Source organism: Apis mellifera, linkage group LG12 (assembly GCF_003254395.2).
Source record: "Apis mellifera strain DH4 linkage group LG12, Amel_HAv3.1, whole genome shotgun sequence".
NCBI lineage: Eukaryota > Metazoa > Arthropoda > Insecta > Hymenoptera > Apidae > Apis > Apis mellifera.
This window is the reverse complement of record NC_037649.1, coordinates 7,070,844-7,086,180: the sequence shown is the minus strand read 5'-3', so window position 1 is coordinate 7,086,180 and position 15,337 is coordinate 7,070,844. Positions and strand designations below refer to the sequence as shown.

Genomic DNA, 15,337 nt, shown 5'->3' with positions numbered 1-15,337 from the left:
TAATTTATTACCGTAAATAATTATGGCGGCACTAATGCTCGCACCCTCTACGCCCGGGAACAAGAGATCCTTCTTCAATACCTTCCACCGGATAATTACGTTAAATTATTCAGATAATATACACAGGTGTACTAGGTGGATATTATGGCTATGAAAATCGGTATATAAATAATTAAGCAAGAAGAGAATTTTAGAGGAATAAATGACAAGAACGCGGGGTAAAACGTCTTCGGCATATCGATGCGCTGTCCGCTCGCAACTTAATTACGTGTTACGCAGTTTCACTAGGTGTATTATGTGATTACGGAATATTACGTGTCTACTTTCTACGAGCGTTTTAATGAGCTTCTTTTTTCTTCATTCTTCTTCTTCCTTTTCTTTTTATTTTTTATTTTTGCGAATTTTTGCGACCGATTTTGCGGAGGAGGACTACTTTAAACGCGGCTGTGAATAGAGATTCTTATTAAATGTCAGTGATCGATGAATTCGTAATGTATGTTTCGAGCGAAAAAACAGTGAGTCGAGGAAGGAGCATCGTGTTGTAAGTGACATGTTGACCGTCCAATTAACCAGTTAATTCGATAATTCAATCGAGAAGAATATTAAGGAATAACGAGGCATCGAACGGACAAGAATATTATAAATTCAACTCGTTCGAAATATGACCGAGTATCCGTTTAATAGAAGCTTTCGTCCCGAAACGGCTATAAATTTCACCTTAAATGAGTCGATACCATTAATTCGAAATACCATTACATCGATATACTCGACGATCCTACGATTTCTGAGAGCCTGCGAGAATTCCTCTTCGATCACCAATCACCTCATCGTTACAGTCGAAACGAAGCAAAGTTATAATTCTTCTCTCTGATCCATCTCCCTTCAACCGAAACAAGTCCACTGCGAGCAAAGGGCGCCACAATTTATCCCGTGCTTCGATTTGATCCTTCGAAAAAAAAACTTTCGAGATCGAGTTGTACAACTCCGTTTGTTCCGTTCGAAGGAGGATTCAGGACGAACGTCCTTCGATTCAGGCGAACACGTCCACGAGGATGTTCGAACGCGACTTCGGACCTTTTCAGACAATGTTGTACATCGTCTCGTCCTTCTCGCTAGCCAACCACTCTCACTTTCTCCTTCTCTGTCTCTCTTTCTCTCCCTTCCACCCTTCGACCATCTCTCTCGCCCCCGTACGCTAGCCGTACAGATCTTTCCTTCTCCTTTGCACCTCGCCGTTCCACCTCGTCTCACGAACAAGACGAAGAGTTACAGCATCCTCCCGGTGGACGTCGGCTCGCAATAATCGCATGGACCGAACGTTTTACCCCCACCAGCCAATCGGGTGAATCCTATAAATGCTCTCCACGTTCCTCGAGACGAAGAAGTCACCTCTCCCGGGACCACGAAGCGCACCCGCGGAGACGATGTGCCCGTGTTGAGTGTGTGACGCCCCTTGTTTACTTGGTGACCAAGTTCTTTTTTTTTTTTTTCCTTCTTCTTCTTCTTCTTCTTCTTTCGGTTAAGACAAAAAGGGGCCGAAAAAAAATTAGATCGCGATCACGGAAGATGGTAAGTAAAGTGCCAGCAACAAGGGACAAGTGAAAGAAAGAAAGAAAGAAAGAAAGAAAAGAGGAAAAAAAAACGTGTGGGCGTTGGATGGACGGGAGTAAAAAAAAAAGAAAAAAGGGGGGAGGTTGGTCGGTCGAAGGGTGAAAGAGATCGGAAAACAAGGTGGATCGGTAATCGTTAGATCGGGATATGATAGTGCGGGAAAATATCGATTTTATATCAGGTATATATACGATATATCGAGTGACTGAAAAAGAAAGAAATTAATAATATCATAAAGATATAAATAGAATGGAAATTATTGTATAGTGGTGAAAGTGTTTATGATGGGGTTTATATACGATTGTTGTGTAATGTTTTCTGCAAGAAAATCGTCGTGTGCCGTCGTTTCCTCGCCTCGCCGAAATTGTGTGCTCTTCTGGGACGAAGATATTCGATTCTTCTTTTTAGGAATATTCGCGAATATTCGAGAATCTACTCGCCGATACTGTTCATCTATCTGAAGTATCTGTTAAACGTTAATCTGTTAATCTTTTCCGTTTTTCCGTTTTTTTTTCCATAGAGAGAATTCGTTTCTCGAAATCGTTTCTCGACTTGCCCGCCTCGATCGTGCGTTCCTTTTCTTCGACCTGTAAAAAGGGACGTTATGTTAGCCAGATATGTCTCGAAGACAGACGTATCTCGATTGTGAAATTTTTGAAAGCTGCCACTATCGTTCGTTCGGCAAAACACCGATTTTACACCGGCGAGCTTGGTATTTACACGCACGACCGCGTGCACAGGCTTGCAAGAGAGAATTAATAGCGAGATGGAAGCGTCAGCCAGCTGTTGCCGCGCGAAATACCAAAGGTTATCATTGTTTATTCGAAATCCGCCTCCTTGTGGAGCCTTCGTTTCCCAACCGTCCATCCCAATCACTGCCCGATCGATAAGGGAAAATTCGTGGAAAATGGGGCTGCGTTAGTTAGACTCTTTCGTGCAAGCAAAAGGGATTCGAGGTTTCAATAAGTTTTGAGAGAAAACTTTTATAAAATTTTCTCGCACCGTATCGCATAAATTTCGTGCGTCACGATTAATTAATGAAATAAAATTTGCGAAGCTTTTCTTATAACATCCCTGCTGTTAAAATGTTAAATTCCAATTGAATTAAAAATTACTTTCCTATAATTGCGTGATTTTATAATGATGCAACGTGCTTGAAAAGAAAAATGAAAAATTCGTTGTATATGTAAATATTTTATCCAACCTGTTCGAACAAGATTCTCTTTCATCGAAGATTACTTAAATTGATTTTAATAGTGATGATCGTGTAATGGTACCTCTTGCGCGCGGCATGTTTGGATAAAGATGATACCCTCGTGATCATGTAACGAATAGAAATTTTTGTTTACGAAAGGTCAACATCGTAATTCTGTCGTAAAAAAAAAAGAAGAAAAAAAATAACCATGCCATCGAAATATATTCGATTCGTGGTATCATTGGAAACTTCGAATCGATGATGTAACTCCTACACGGAGTTTCTTCTTTGATTCGAATTATACCACGTGACTTGACAGAGAACGTTGTCGAGAGATGAGAAATTAATTTTTTTTAAATATAAAGAAAAAGTATCGATTACTCTTAAATATACTCGTGTTTATTTCATATTTGAAAAAGAATACGCACTACATTTATCGGCAATTAACAAGAAACATGGAAATAATTAAGATTCGAGCAACGAAATATCAAATAATCATCGATTTACTTGGATTAATTATTATTCACAGTTTTAATCACTCGATTTGAAATTGGCTCGTTCATTGAACGATTGTGATCCGTACTCACAACGTGCGATATCCACTTGAAATCTGAGAATCTCTTCTTCTTCTTCTTTAATCAGGATGAAAGAACAATAATTAGTTCACGGATTTTTCCAATTAACGTGATCGCGAAAACAAGATTTCACCCTCCTTTTTTCTTCCCTTCCAAAATCATGGAAATCTAACTCCGCCAACCAACTCATCAAATATACTCATCGAACCCATTTCGATCCGTGTGAAAAATTTCAGAATATAGTTCGATCGCGGTTTCACAATCATCGGTTTCACAATTTTTCCAACTACTTCTGAAAAGTGTCTTCTACGCTGAACCATACGCTCTTCTCCATAACTTCTCGAAGTGGCTTACGACCGACGATAAAAATATATTAGCTTGCGAAAATCCTTTCAACCGTTGAACTGCAACGCGAGACCGATCGTAACCATTCGCGCAACATTACTCGCGGAAACATTAATAGGCTAATAAACTAAGAAAGTGACGTATGCTGGATGCGATTGTGATCTTCAGATTCGCGCGTCAACGCGCGATAAGAATTCCGATTAACGTGATCGATCGATATTTCGAAGCAGGCTACTGAAATTACCTTGATAAATCTTTTTTTTAAAATCGAGATTTAAGGCGCACAAATATTAAAAATTCGTCGATTCATTTTGTCAGATCGAATGACGAGTCAAAATGATTCGTCGCAATTGGAAAAATTGTCGATTTCACGGATAGAATTGTGTCTCTCTCTCTCTTTTCTTTTCAGCCATCAAGATTTTACCCGTGGATCTAATCAGGGACGTAGCAATATGCGTCGAAGCTGACATTTATTATAAGCGATGACGAACAATGGTCGGTTAATAAGTAATCAGGTGATCTTTTATAGAACTGACATTTCCTCCCAGGGAATAGTTTTTCTGCCCTCATTGTCCGTTTCAACTGTTTGTTCGTTCCTTATCTAACGGGTATTGCATAGTGAATCAACTGGTTGCATTTTCCGTTCCCACGCCTAGAGACGTTTCCACCTGCGCTCCCGGTTTCCGCGGGTTCTTGCCTGAATTTCCTCTGGATATCGCAAGTTTAATGCAATTCCATGCTTATGATCTATGGCAACGAATCGCCTACGCCTCGAAACTGTACCGTTCCCAATTCTTGCATCATTGCAGCATTGTGCCATTTTTCTTTTCGAGCAAAGAGACGAGGCGAAATGGATTCTTACATTTTCGTTCCAGAAAAATTGGAAGGGTGAATATATATGCGTGAAAATATAATTCTTCTCAGGAAAGGAATTTCTTCTGTAAATATATCGGATCGTGAATAATTACAATCTCAAAGATTCTCCAAATGGATAAAGAAGAATAATTTTACAATTGGAGAAAATTGTTTCTCTAAAATTTTATTCTTGAAGGACTTGAATTTGAATGCTAGAAATTCTAGCATTGATAAAAGTAATTTTTAATTGAAATTAGACAGGGAATAAGTTCTTTATAAGCCTCGATCAATATTCTTTCATCATTAGATTGATTTCTTCACGCTCCAACGATAATCTAATGTTTAAGATTTAATGCCATTGGTGGATAACCAATGTCTCGTCCGTGTTCTCTATGTGATACAACCTTGATCAGAAGGATACTTGAATTCCTTTCCTCGAGCATCATCAGAGAGATTTCAGTTAAAAAGGGTGGGTGTTGGATTTTGCTGGATTATGAAGTCATTGGTATCGAGAATTGCTAAGGTGGCCATTAATGGAAAAGAATAGAATCGTATCATTATTATATTCTACGCACACGTAGAATTGAGCTCAATTGATGAGGGAAGAAGAGAGATAAAGTGTCATTGCAGTCTCGAGAAATAAATCTTCCAAATCTTTCTTTATTTAATCGTAACTCGAATTTTCATTTGCTAAAACTTACTTTTCAAAAATATTTTATCGGAAACGAGGAATCAATATGCAAAGAAGAATTATAAAAATAGAAGTTCGATTGTCAGACAGGAGATCGCTGTCGTGTTAAAAATTAATGTTGGATCATCGTCGATAAAGTTACCATTACATACCCTTCGAGAATTACCACGTCGAAATGTCGTGTGACAACTTCGATGATTTTGCAACGTGAATACGAAACGATCAACATAACGCGTAAATCGAGGTATGCATCGTTCCTTCTCCAATTAATTTATCATCGATTCGATGATATTAAATTCTTCCACCGTCGATAATAAAATTTCATAACAACAATGCAAACACGATATAAAACGCTCGACAGAGATCGATCGAAAATATCAATTAGACAGATGCTGGACAGCGTCTAGAAAGAAATTTTTACGTAACACTTTCGTTTCGATGACACAACATCGACGATTCCCCACGGATTCCGGATGAATAATTATTTTCACATCGATAGATCGAGCATTTCGATTGCTCAAGCCTACTGATCTGGCTGGGCCAATAAATTTCTCCAGATGATCCATGCTCTTTCGTGAAAAAAAAAGAAAAAAACGATAAATAATCGATCGCCCCTTCCTTTCTTTTTTCCCTTTTCTCCTTTTTTTCCTCGCCTCGTTTCTCCACGATCTCTCGCCTCTTATTTATACGGTCCAAGACTTACTCGGTCGAGTTATAAGTTCGTTTACGTAATGGTTATAATACGCTCTTTCCACGTGACCTTCAACCTTTTCCCGAAAAGGATTCAGCTGGTAGCTCGTGCGGTTCGGTAACTCGTGATCTGCCAGGATTGGATTCGTGGCGGTTATAAACGTATTCCGATTCCTCTTGTTGCGTCACTGAACTTTACCCAGGACGAGGATATTGCCCGTGATGAACACACTCTCGTTAAACACTCTCGCCATGTCCAACATCTTCCAATTTCTTCATCATGAATAATATCTGTAATAGCGATCCATCTTGATGATTCGTTAAATTAAATCGTTGTTTACGATATCAATAATAATTTATTCCAAATTTTCCACGATTTATAATTCTTGAAATCTTTTTCAAAGATACGAAAAGAAATGACAGTAAAAATGTTTTTCCAAACTTCTCGAACTTCTTTTCACAATAAAAGAAAAGCAACAAAGTTCGACGAAATGAATCTATTTTACAGAAGAAATAATGCAGGCGAAACACATCGCGGAGAGAAAATTGCATAAACGTTTCTAAAGAAAGGTCTCCAGATAAATTTCGAATTTCTACGAGGAAAAAATAGATGCATTGTCTCACGATGCGCGAAGAAAATATTTTTCCCGGCTGGATCGTATGACAAAACCGCCTGAATGTCATTTGAATCCTCCGCTACCGCGACGAGTCTCCACGCGATTTCTCGCTTCCCTCTGAATTTTTCTTACGGTAAAAGTACGTGAATCTCTTGTTTACAAAATTTGATCCATTGATTTTTCCAAATTACGTTTTTTGACACGCGGGTGGGTGAAGAAGAGGTGTTGGCGAATTCGTAGCAAGGTATAAGGAACTTTCTCCAGTAATCTTCTCGCGCATCGTGTGACACTGGTCTGCAGTTCTGTTCAATTCATCGGCGCCAGCCGTGAGAAATTCGTTGCACGAATACCTGAGAAAAACCACCATTATCTATTTTATTATTCTCTTATTGCCTTCGAGAAGAGTGGGGAATGTGTAAATGATCGAAGATGTTTATTAGATTTTAATTTAGATTGTAAATTAAAATTTGATATTATTTTAGATGAGTGGATTGGTAATTTATTTCAGTGGAGAAGTATTATATATAGGAATTTGATGACTCATGAATGGAAAAAGGAAGGCAATAAATTAAAAAGAAAAAAAAAAGAATAACTGGTATCTTATTCATAAAAATGAAAAAAAAAAAGGAAACTAATAAATTCAGGATCTTTGAAATATTTCGCGTGAAATTTCATCGCTTCTTCTTAGTGTCTTTTTTTTTTTTTTTTTTTTAAGATTATTTTGCAGTCCTTCCGAGAATTTCTTTATCTAAAAGTTGAATTTAATATCAGGTATCTCTTCCAAGAATACTAGAAAAAAAATCGAAAGTATTCACTCGAAATGCTTTGCATAAGATATTTTTAAATTTATTATTTCCTTTCTCTTCTTCTTTTTTTTTTTTCTTTCGAAAAATAAATTATCAAATATGGAAAAGATTATTAAAATTTTAATTTAGAAAGTAACATTAAATCAGACTTGCTCTTCAAATATGAAAAAAATTTTAAAGAATATATATATATATATATATATATATATATATATATATAAAATGTCAAAGAAAAAAATTATAGGTAGAAATGTCCTATATATCTTATATAGTGGTGAGTTAAAAGATTGAATAATCGAGGAAATACAATTATCTATAATATTTATAATTTACTTTATACTTGTTTATTCGTTCAACGAGGCACTTAGATAATGAGCATCGGTTTAATTGTACAACCACAACCAATAATAAGTTGACGTAATTGCTATTACATTTCCTTCGTGTGAACACAGTGACACAGTCACGCACACATATATAAACGTTAAAACGATATTTTCACAAAATTTTTTACTTTTATTTATACACGCTAGTTAACCATCGTAGGTAATTTTATTAGTTAACTTTTAATTTTATTTCTCAAGAAAAGATCAGGTATTAAGAAAGGTCAAATAATCCATCCAGCTAAGCTTCTTGAAAGAATTTACAGCATAGATAAATTTTTCTCTGCTGGATCACACTTTAATATTCTCATTTTCTATAAAAAAAAAAAGAAAAAATGATCTCTGACCAATTATAACTGTTAAAACTTTTACATCTATTGTAACAAGTTTGTTACAATTGTAAATATTTGTAAAAAAGAAAGATTAAGATTATAATATAATTATTCTTTTTAAATTCATGGGATGACAATGTGAATAATTAAACATATCACGCAAGATCGGAATGAGATTTGCCCACTTGGCACTTATTGCGTGTCGATTGGAATTAATTTATGTCTGTTTCACTCGAGAATCGGTTAAGTATCTATTTTTTATTCCTTGCAAAAATAATTTTCTTCTTACCCATTGCTATTTTCGTTGTTACGACAATGAAACTGATGGATGCGCGCCTTCAGTGTTTCTCCGTTTAATAAGCATTCGCATTAGCAGCGCACGAGGCAGAATAATTAGAAAGCCATATTGCTGAACACATTGGACTTTATTAGTACCAAAGATGCAACCTTCTCCATTATGCAAGACGTCATTTTTGCACCTATCACGCGTGACGCAGCTGTTCATCCATTGAACGAGACTCGTGAGAGCGATTCAAACAGGTTAATAGATGGATCCCAATTCAACCAAACGAAACGAATTGATCGCGAAACGTTCAAATCATTCTTGAATATCGTATCGACTGACTTATTACATATACATACAAAGATATTTTAATATTTGGAACAATTGACTCGAAGTAGTAATAGAATTTTTTGAAAATTGTTCAATTAAAGTCTTTATTGGAATTTAGTTTAAATGGAGCATCGAATAAATTTGAATAAATATTCTTTGTGTTGTATAAATTTCAAAGATTTGGAAAGAAAAAAAATTCTTCTGTGCACCACTCGACTCGAATCTTTTCAGAAATGTAGTAAATACTTTTCCAAAGACAGGACTGACTTGGAAATTAGGCTGCTATCAAATCAAACTGGTTAATATAAGACAGCGAACTAAACAGCAATTGTAACTAGTTTTTAGCAGTTGCGACATAATTTTGCACCTCGAAACGTGCGAACAGCGGACACATAGAAAACTCTTGTCGTATTGGTTTCTCATTAGACCCGAAGACCTCTCTTTTGAACATATAATTTGCAACTTTCTCTAGGTGCAAATAAAAATGGTGAGGCCGTTAAGATGTGCCTAATTGTTTGCACTACTCGCATAAATACAAAACCATTGATGGTATTAATCATAGGATATATCTTGTCAACAAAATATAATTGCTCTCTGTATATAATGGATATTACGTAATGTGAATTAATGCAACATTATAAATCAGAACGGTAATTGGTAGGACACCAAGCGTCTTAATAAATAATACGAAATTATATATTCTCGAGTAGGATCCATCGACTATGATATGCATAATCAGATTTCCTATATTTTATATATATTATTCTTTTTACATAATATACCCATTATATACACCAAGTGGGGATTTCCTCGAATTTCACGAATATCTGCAAAGGTTGAGAAGCCATAATTTCGCAATAGGCAACCGCGACGAACCAATCCTAATCAAAATGTAACTCGTTTCCAAAGATATAACGCCTGGCAATCGTCTATGCAAATCGTCATAAACAAAAAAAAATCGATTCCCCTTAATTAAATATTAATTAAATATGAATTCATCCATCCACGGCAAAATTTCACATTCGCATTAATTAAAATTCCTTTCAAATTCGTCAAGGACTTTAATGAAATTTCTCCTCTTGCCCAGAAATTCTCCATAATTGGTTAATTAAAAACAATATTAAGCGTGTATTCTAAATGAAAGTGTGAAATTTAAAAAAATTTTTTCGAGGAGACAATAACCTTGCGATCTGTATCGTTTGTTCCGCAAGTTGGACGAACGTGACATCGGTTATATATATATGTGTGTGTGTGCGGGGATCCTTTCACATGTTGGCGAAAGACACCAAGAGGAGATTCTCTTCTTTGCGATCCTTCTATATAAATTATACGTCTAAAGGTCACTGGACGTTTCTTCTCGAGACAGAACTATCATTCGCGTTTACGATGTCGCAAACGGATAAGACGGTTTTAATTTCTGCCCAATGTGATTTCCAATCGGCTGATTTACGACACTCGTTCGACCGACCAAAGATAATTATCCTCGATGCATTGTTACAATCTTTATTAATTAAAAACGTTCGTTAAAGACTGTACAGTTGTAATTGTATTGAAAATAATAGACAAGTAATAATATAAAATCTTGAAAGATAGATACTTTTCGTATTAATATATCGTGTATATATCGAAATGATATAGATATTTCCATTGATGTAGAAAGGAAAATGTTACAAATTTTTTATTGAAGTTTAATCAAATTTCATAGACTAAGTACCTAATGATCAATGAAAGTATCAAGTATATAATTTCACACGGATGAATCTTTTACGATCACTGATGTATCATAGATATAACATAGTCAAGACAGGTTATATAAGTTCTTAGGTGAAGCGTGAGATAATCCCACGGAGTCGCTTTTCGATATATTATAATCAATTACGTGGTGATCCGTGACCCGATATATTTCAAGTCCATTCAATAATCTAAGTTTAATTATCGTATAATATAGTATTTAAAAATTAAAATATTGTATAGAGATAAAAGATGTTTTGTTTGAATGAAATGTAACGATAATTTGTATTTTATCCAGCGAATCTTGTTGATTGCCACAATAGTGGCAGTGCTCTCGACACACCATGCGCAAGCATCGAGTGAGAAGAGCAAAAGAGCGATAGCGAGCAATGGAGGTTATATTTATGAGCCACCGCATGACCAATTAACTTTACCACCGCGGTAAGAATTGATCAAGAAATTATATCTAAAACATTTTATTATCATTTATGTTATCATTCAGACAATATAACGTGTTGACTACACGTTGACAATTGTCAAACATGATATACTACATATATATATGTATTCTCGGCAGACTAACTATAAGTCCAAAATCACCAGTACTGACATTCGCATATACTTATCCAACAGAAATTTTACGTTTCCGTCACACAGAACATCTTATACACTAATCATCGCTCAACGTTCTATAACAACATATATATATATATATATATATATATATATATATATATATATACGTATTTAACACTATCCAGATTAACAATGCCGCGTACATTAGTTTATTCTTACATATCACTACGAGTTAAAAATTGCATATAAAATATTATATAAATATTTTTACTGTACTTTTGTTGATGTAAACTTTAAATTAATAATATATTTCCATCGTTATCAATAAATATGTTTCTTGTACAGAACAACATTGAAAACAACGATACCACCGGTAACTCTATCGACAAAAACTACAACATATACTTATCAAACACATGATGGGAGAGTTACATATCCACCAGGACCTGACCAACATGTAACATCAATTACTTATTCTACTCCCGCAACAATACATACATATCCAACTCAAACAAGATCGACTTTATCACCACCGTAAGGGTTTAATTAGTATTAAATATTCTATAAAAAATAGTGACATAATTTACATCATTATATTAAAACAATTACAAGATATCAATATCATAATTACAATCATTACTTTTAGATATAATATCTTTTTTCAGAACGATTCAAACAAAGCCACCAATAGAGGCTTCAACAGGATATAGTTATTCAAGACCTCCTGGTTCATTTACGCTGCCATCTCAAACTCAACCGTCTTATGATAGACCAAGCGGACCATTTATAACACCGCCATCACCATCTTTTCCATCAGATAAACCAAAACCTCCTCCCTTTTCACAGAGACCAACAGTCCCATCGTACAAACCAACTGATTATGACTTTCCACAAACATTTCCGACAGGACCGAAAGTAACACCGCCATCTAAAACGCCAACATATGATTATTCACAACCACCTCCAACATCTTTCCCACCATCGCAAACCAAAATACCAGGTTACGATTATCCACGACCACCTCCAGGATTACCGTCACCTTTTCCACCAAAAACTTCAACTCCTGCACCATCTTTTCCCCCAAGACCTCCCACACCACCCAAAACACCAGGTTATGATTATCCACGACCATCTCCAGGATTACCGTCACCTTTTCCAACAAAAACTCCAACTCCTGCACCATCTTTTCCCCCAAGACCTCCCACACCACCCAAAACACCAGGTTATGATTATCCACGACCATCATCACCTTTTCCACCACCACAACCACCACAAACTTCAACTCCTCCACCATCTTTCCCACCAAGACCTCCCACACCACCTAAAACTCCAGGTTATGATTATCCAGGACCACCATCACCTTTTCCACCACCACAACCACCAAAACCTCCAACTCCCCCACCATCTTTTCCACCAAGACCTCCCTCACCACCCAAAACCCCAGGTTATGATTATCCAGGACTACCATCACCTTTTCCACCACCACAACCACCAAGACCTCCAACTCCCCCACCATCTTTCCCACCAAGACCTCCCTCACCACCCAAAACACCAGGTTATGATTATCCAGGACCACCATCACCTTTTCCACCACCACAACCACCAAAACCTCCAACTCCTCCACCATCTTTCCCACCAAGACCTCCTTCACCACCCAAAACCCCAGGTTATGATTATCCAGGATCACCATCACCTTTTCCACCACCACAACCACCAAGACCTCCAACTCCTCCACCATCTTTCCCACCAAGACCTCCCTCACCACCCAAAACACCAGGTTATGATTATCCAGGACCACCATCACCTTTTCCACCACCACAACCACCAAAACCTCCAACTCCTCCACCATCTTTCCCACCAAGACCTCCTTCACCACCCAGAACCCCAGGTTATGATTATCCAGGACCACCATCACCTTTTCCACCACCACAACCACCAAAACCTCCAACTCCTCCACCATCTTTCCCACCAAGACCTCCCACACCACCCAAAATCCCAGATTATGATTATCCAGGACCACCATCACCTTTTCCACCACCACAACCACCAAAACCTCCAACTCCCCCACCATCTTTTCCACCAAGACCTCCCACACCACCCAAAACACCAGGTTATGATTATCCACGACCACCATCACCTTTTCCACCACCACAACCACCAAAACCTCCAACTCCCCCACCATCTTTCCCACCAAGACCTCCCTCACCACCCAAAACCCCAGGTTATGATTATCCAGGACCTTATCAGCCACCACAACCACCAAAACCTCCAACTCCCCCACCATCTTTCCCACCAAGACCTCCCTCACCACCCAAAACACCAGGTTATGATTACCCAGGACCACCAACATCAAGACCATTACCGCCACAGTCACCTGGATATAATTATCCATCTCCTCCGCGAACTCCAGCACCACCTCCCCCTTATCCACCACAAACATCGCAGCCACGACCACCTACACCATACGTACCTCCTTCTCCTTCTCGACCACCAAGTTTTCCACCTGAGACAGCACCAGGAACACCACCATTCCAGTATATTCCGCCAAAACCTTCACCAACTACATCACCAAAAACTCCATCTGTTCCATCTAGACCACCACAGCCACCTTCACCACCTGGGCCTCCAATAACACGAGCACCCACACCTTATGTACCACCATCACCACCTACACCTTATCTACCTCCTTCACCACCAACAAGTCGTCCACCACCACCTACACCTTATCTACCTCCTTCACCACCGACAAGTCGTCCACCACCCACACCTTATCTACCTCCTTCACCACCAACAAGTCGTCCACCAGCACCACCGACACCTTACGTACCTCCTTCACCACCAACAAGTCGTCCACCACCACCACCCACACCTTATGTACCTCCTTCACCACCGACAAGTCGTCCACCACCCACACCTTATCTACCTCCTTCACCACCAACAAGTCGTCCACGACCACCACCGACACCTTATGTACCACCTTCACCAACGAGTCGTCCACCACCACCGCCCACACCTTATGTACCACCTTCACCAACGAGTCGTCCACCACCACCACCCACACCTTATGTACCACCTTCACCAACGAGTCGTCCACCACCACCACCCACACCTTATGTACCACCTTCACCAACGAGTCGTCCACCACCAATACCTACACCTTATCTACCTCCTTCACCACCAACGAGTCGTCCACCACCCACACCTTATCTACCTCCTTCACCACCGATAAATCGTCCATCACCACCACCCTCATCTTATCTACCTCCTTCACCAAGTCGTCCACCATCTCCGCAACCTCCCCCAACACGACCACCCCCAACTGGACCAACGTATTTACCTCCTTCACCCCCTGTAACACATCCACCTATTACACGTCCACCTTCACCTCCATCTCCACCTGTTACACGTCCACCTTCACCTCCATCTCCACCTATAACACGTCCACCTTCACCTCCATCTCCACCTATAACACGTCCACCTTCACCTCCATCTCCACCTATAACACGTCCACCTTCACCTCCATCTCCACCTGTTACACGTCCACCTTCACCTCCATCTCCACCTGTTACACGTCCACCTTCACCTCCATCTCCACCTGTTACACGTCCACCTTCACCTCCCACGTATCTACCTCCCGTAAATACAAAGCCATCTACCCAAGGCAATACGTATTTGCCTCCTGACACTACTACTCAAAGAACTTCTACTCCGAGAATTCCAATAACCACCCCAATAACCACTCCAACATATACACCTAGCTCTACATATCCAACTTTCTATCCAAGTACACGACCTCCGCCATACCTTCCACCTTCTACTCCATCCACGCCTCGCGTCACGGTGACAGCGCCTCCTCCACCTACCCCAATGTATACCATTGTGCCAACATCGACGATCTACACCACACCACCAACTGGCAAACCCGCTTCGTCACCTACTATACCACCAACCACGAAGAGGCCTATTGGCTACTTCTACGCCGTACCGGAGAATCCGTTCGAGTTACCGCCGTTCGACGACGAGAGGCGATTTAGTTGAACTGATAATTTCATACTACTATATATATTTTTTTTTTAATTTTTATATGTATAGTATACAAAGCTATTTATGGATCCGCATAGGAGACGAATACTGAATCTATAATCGACAATGGAAAAGAAACGAAAAAAAAAAAAAAGAAACGATAGAGCGGGCTGGATTCTCGGTTGCTCGTATCGTATATGCGTGTAATCGTAACGTAAGATAGCGACAATTCGATCCAACTTGCGAGAATATATAATTTTCCATTGATCGACTATTGAGAAATTATTGATGATGATG

General features: G+C 38.7%; 1 protein-coding gene across 2 annotated transcripts; it reads left to right on the top strand.

Annotated features, from left to right (window-relative positions):
• Window positions 1–1,376: 1,376 nt before the first annotated feature.
• LOC102655710 (basic proline-rich protein) lies at window positions 1,377–15,180 on the top strand. Of its 2 annotated transcripts, XM_026444484.1 has the most exons (4): window positions 1,377–1,569; window positions 10,740–10,882; window positions 11,363–11,551; window positions 11,683–15,180. In XM_026444484.1, exons 1-4 carry the CDS (start codon window positions 1,567–1,569, stop codon window positions 15,053–15,055), a joined length of 3,708 nt encoding a protein of 1,235 aa, XP_026300269.1. In that variant the 5' UTR covers window positions 1,377–1,566; the 3' UTR covers window positions 15,056–15,180. The 2 variants fall into 2 exon arrangements, with proteins under 2 accessions (XP_026300269.1, XP_006562348.2); XM_006562285.3 differs by lacking the exon at window positions 11,363–11,551.
• The last annotated feature ends 157 nt before the right edge of the window (window positions 15,181–15,337 follow it).

Bases quoted from the DNA above. Each gene is read 5' to 3' on its own strand.
- LOC102655710 (XM_026444484.1), top strand. The intron at 10,883-11,362 runs GTAAGAATTGAT...TTTCTTGTACAG, and splicing joins CAATTAACTTTACCACCGCG to AACAACATTGAAAACAACGA. The intron at 11,552-11,682 runs GTAAGGGTTTAA...ATCTTTTTTCAG, and splicing joins AGATCGACTTTATCACCACC to AACGATTCAAACAAAGCCAC.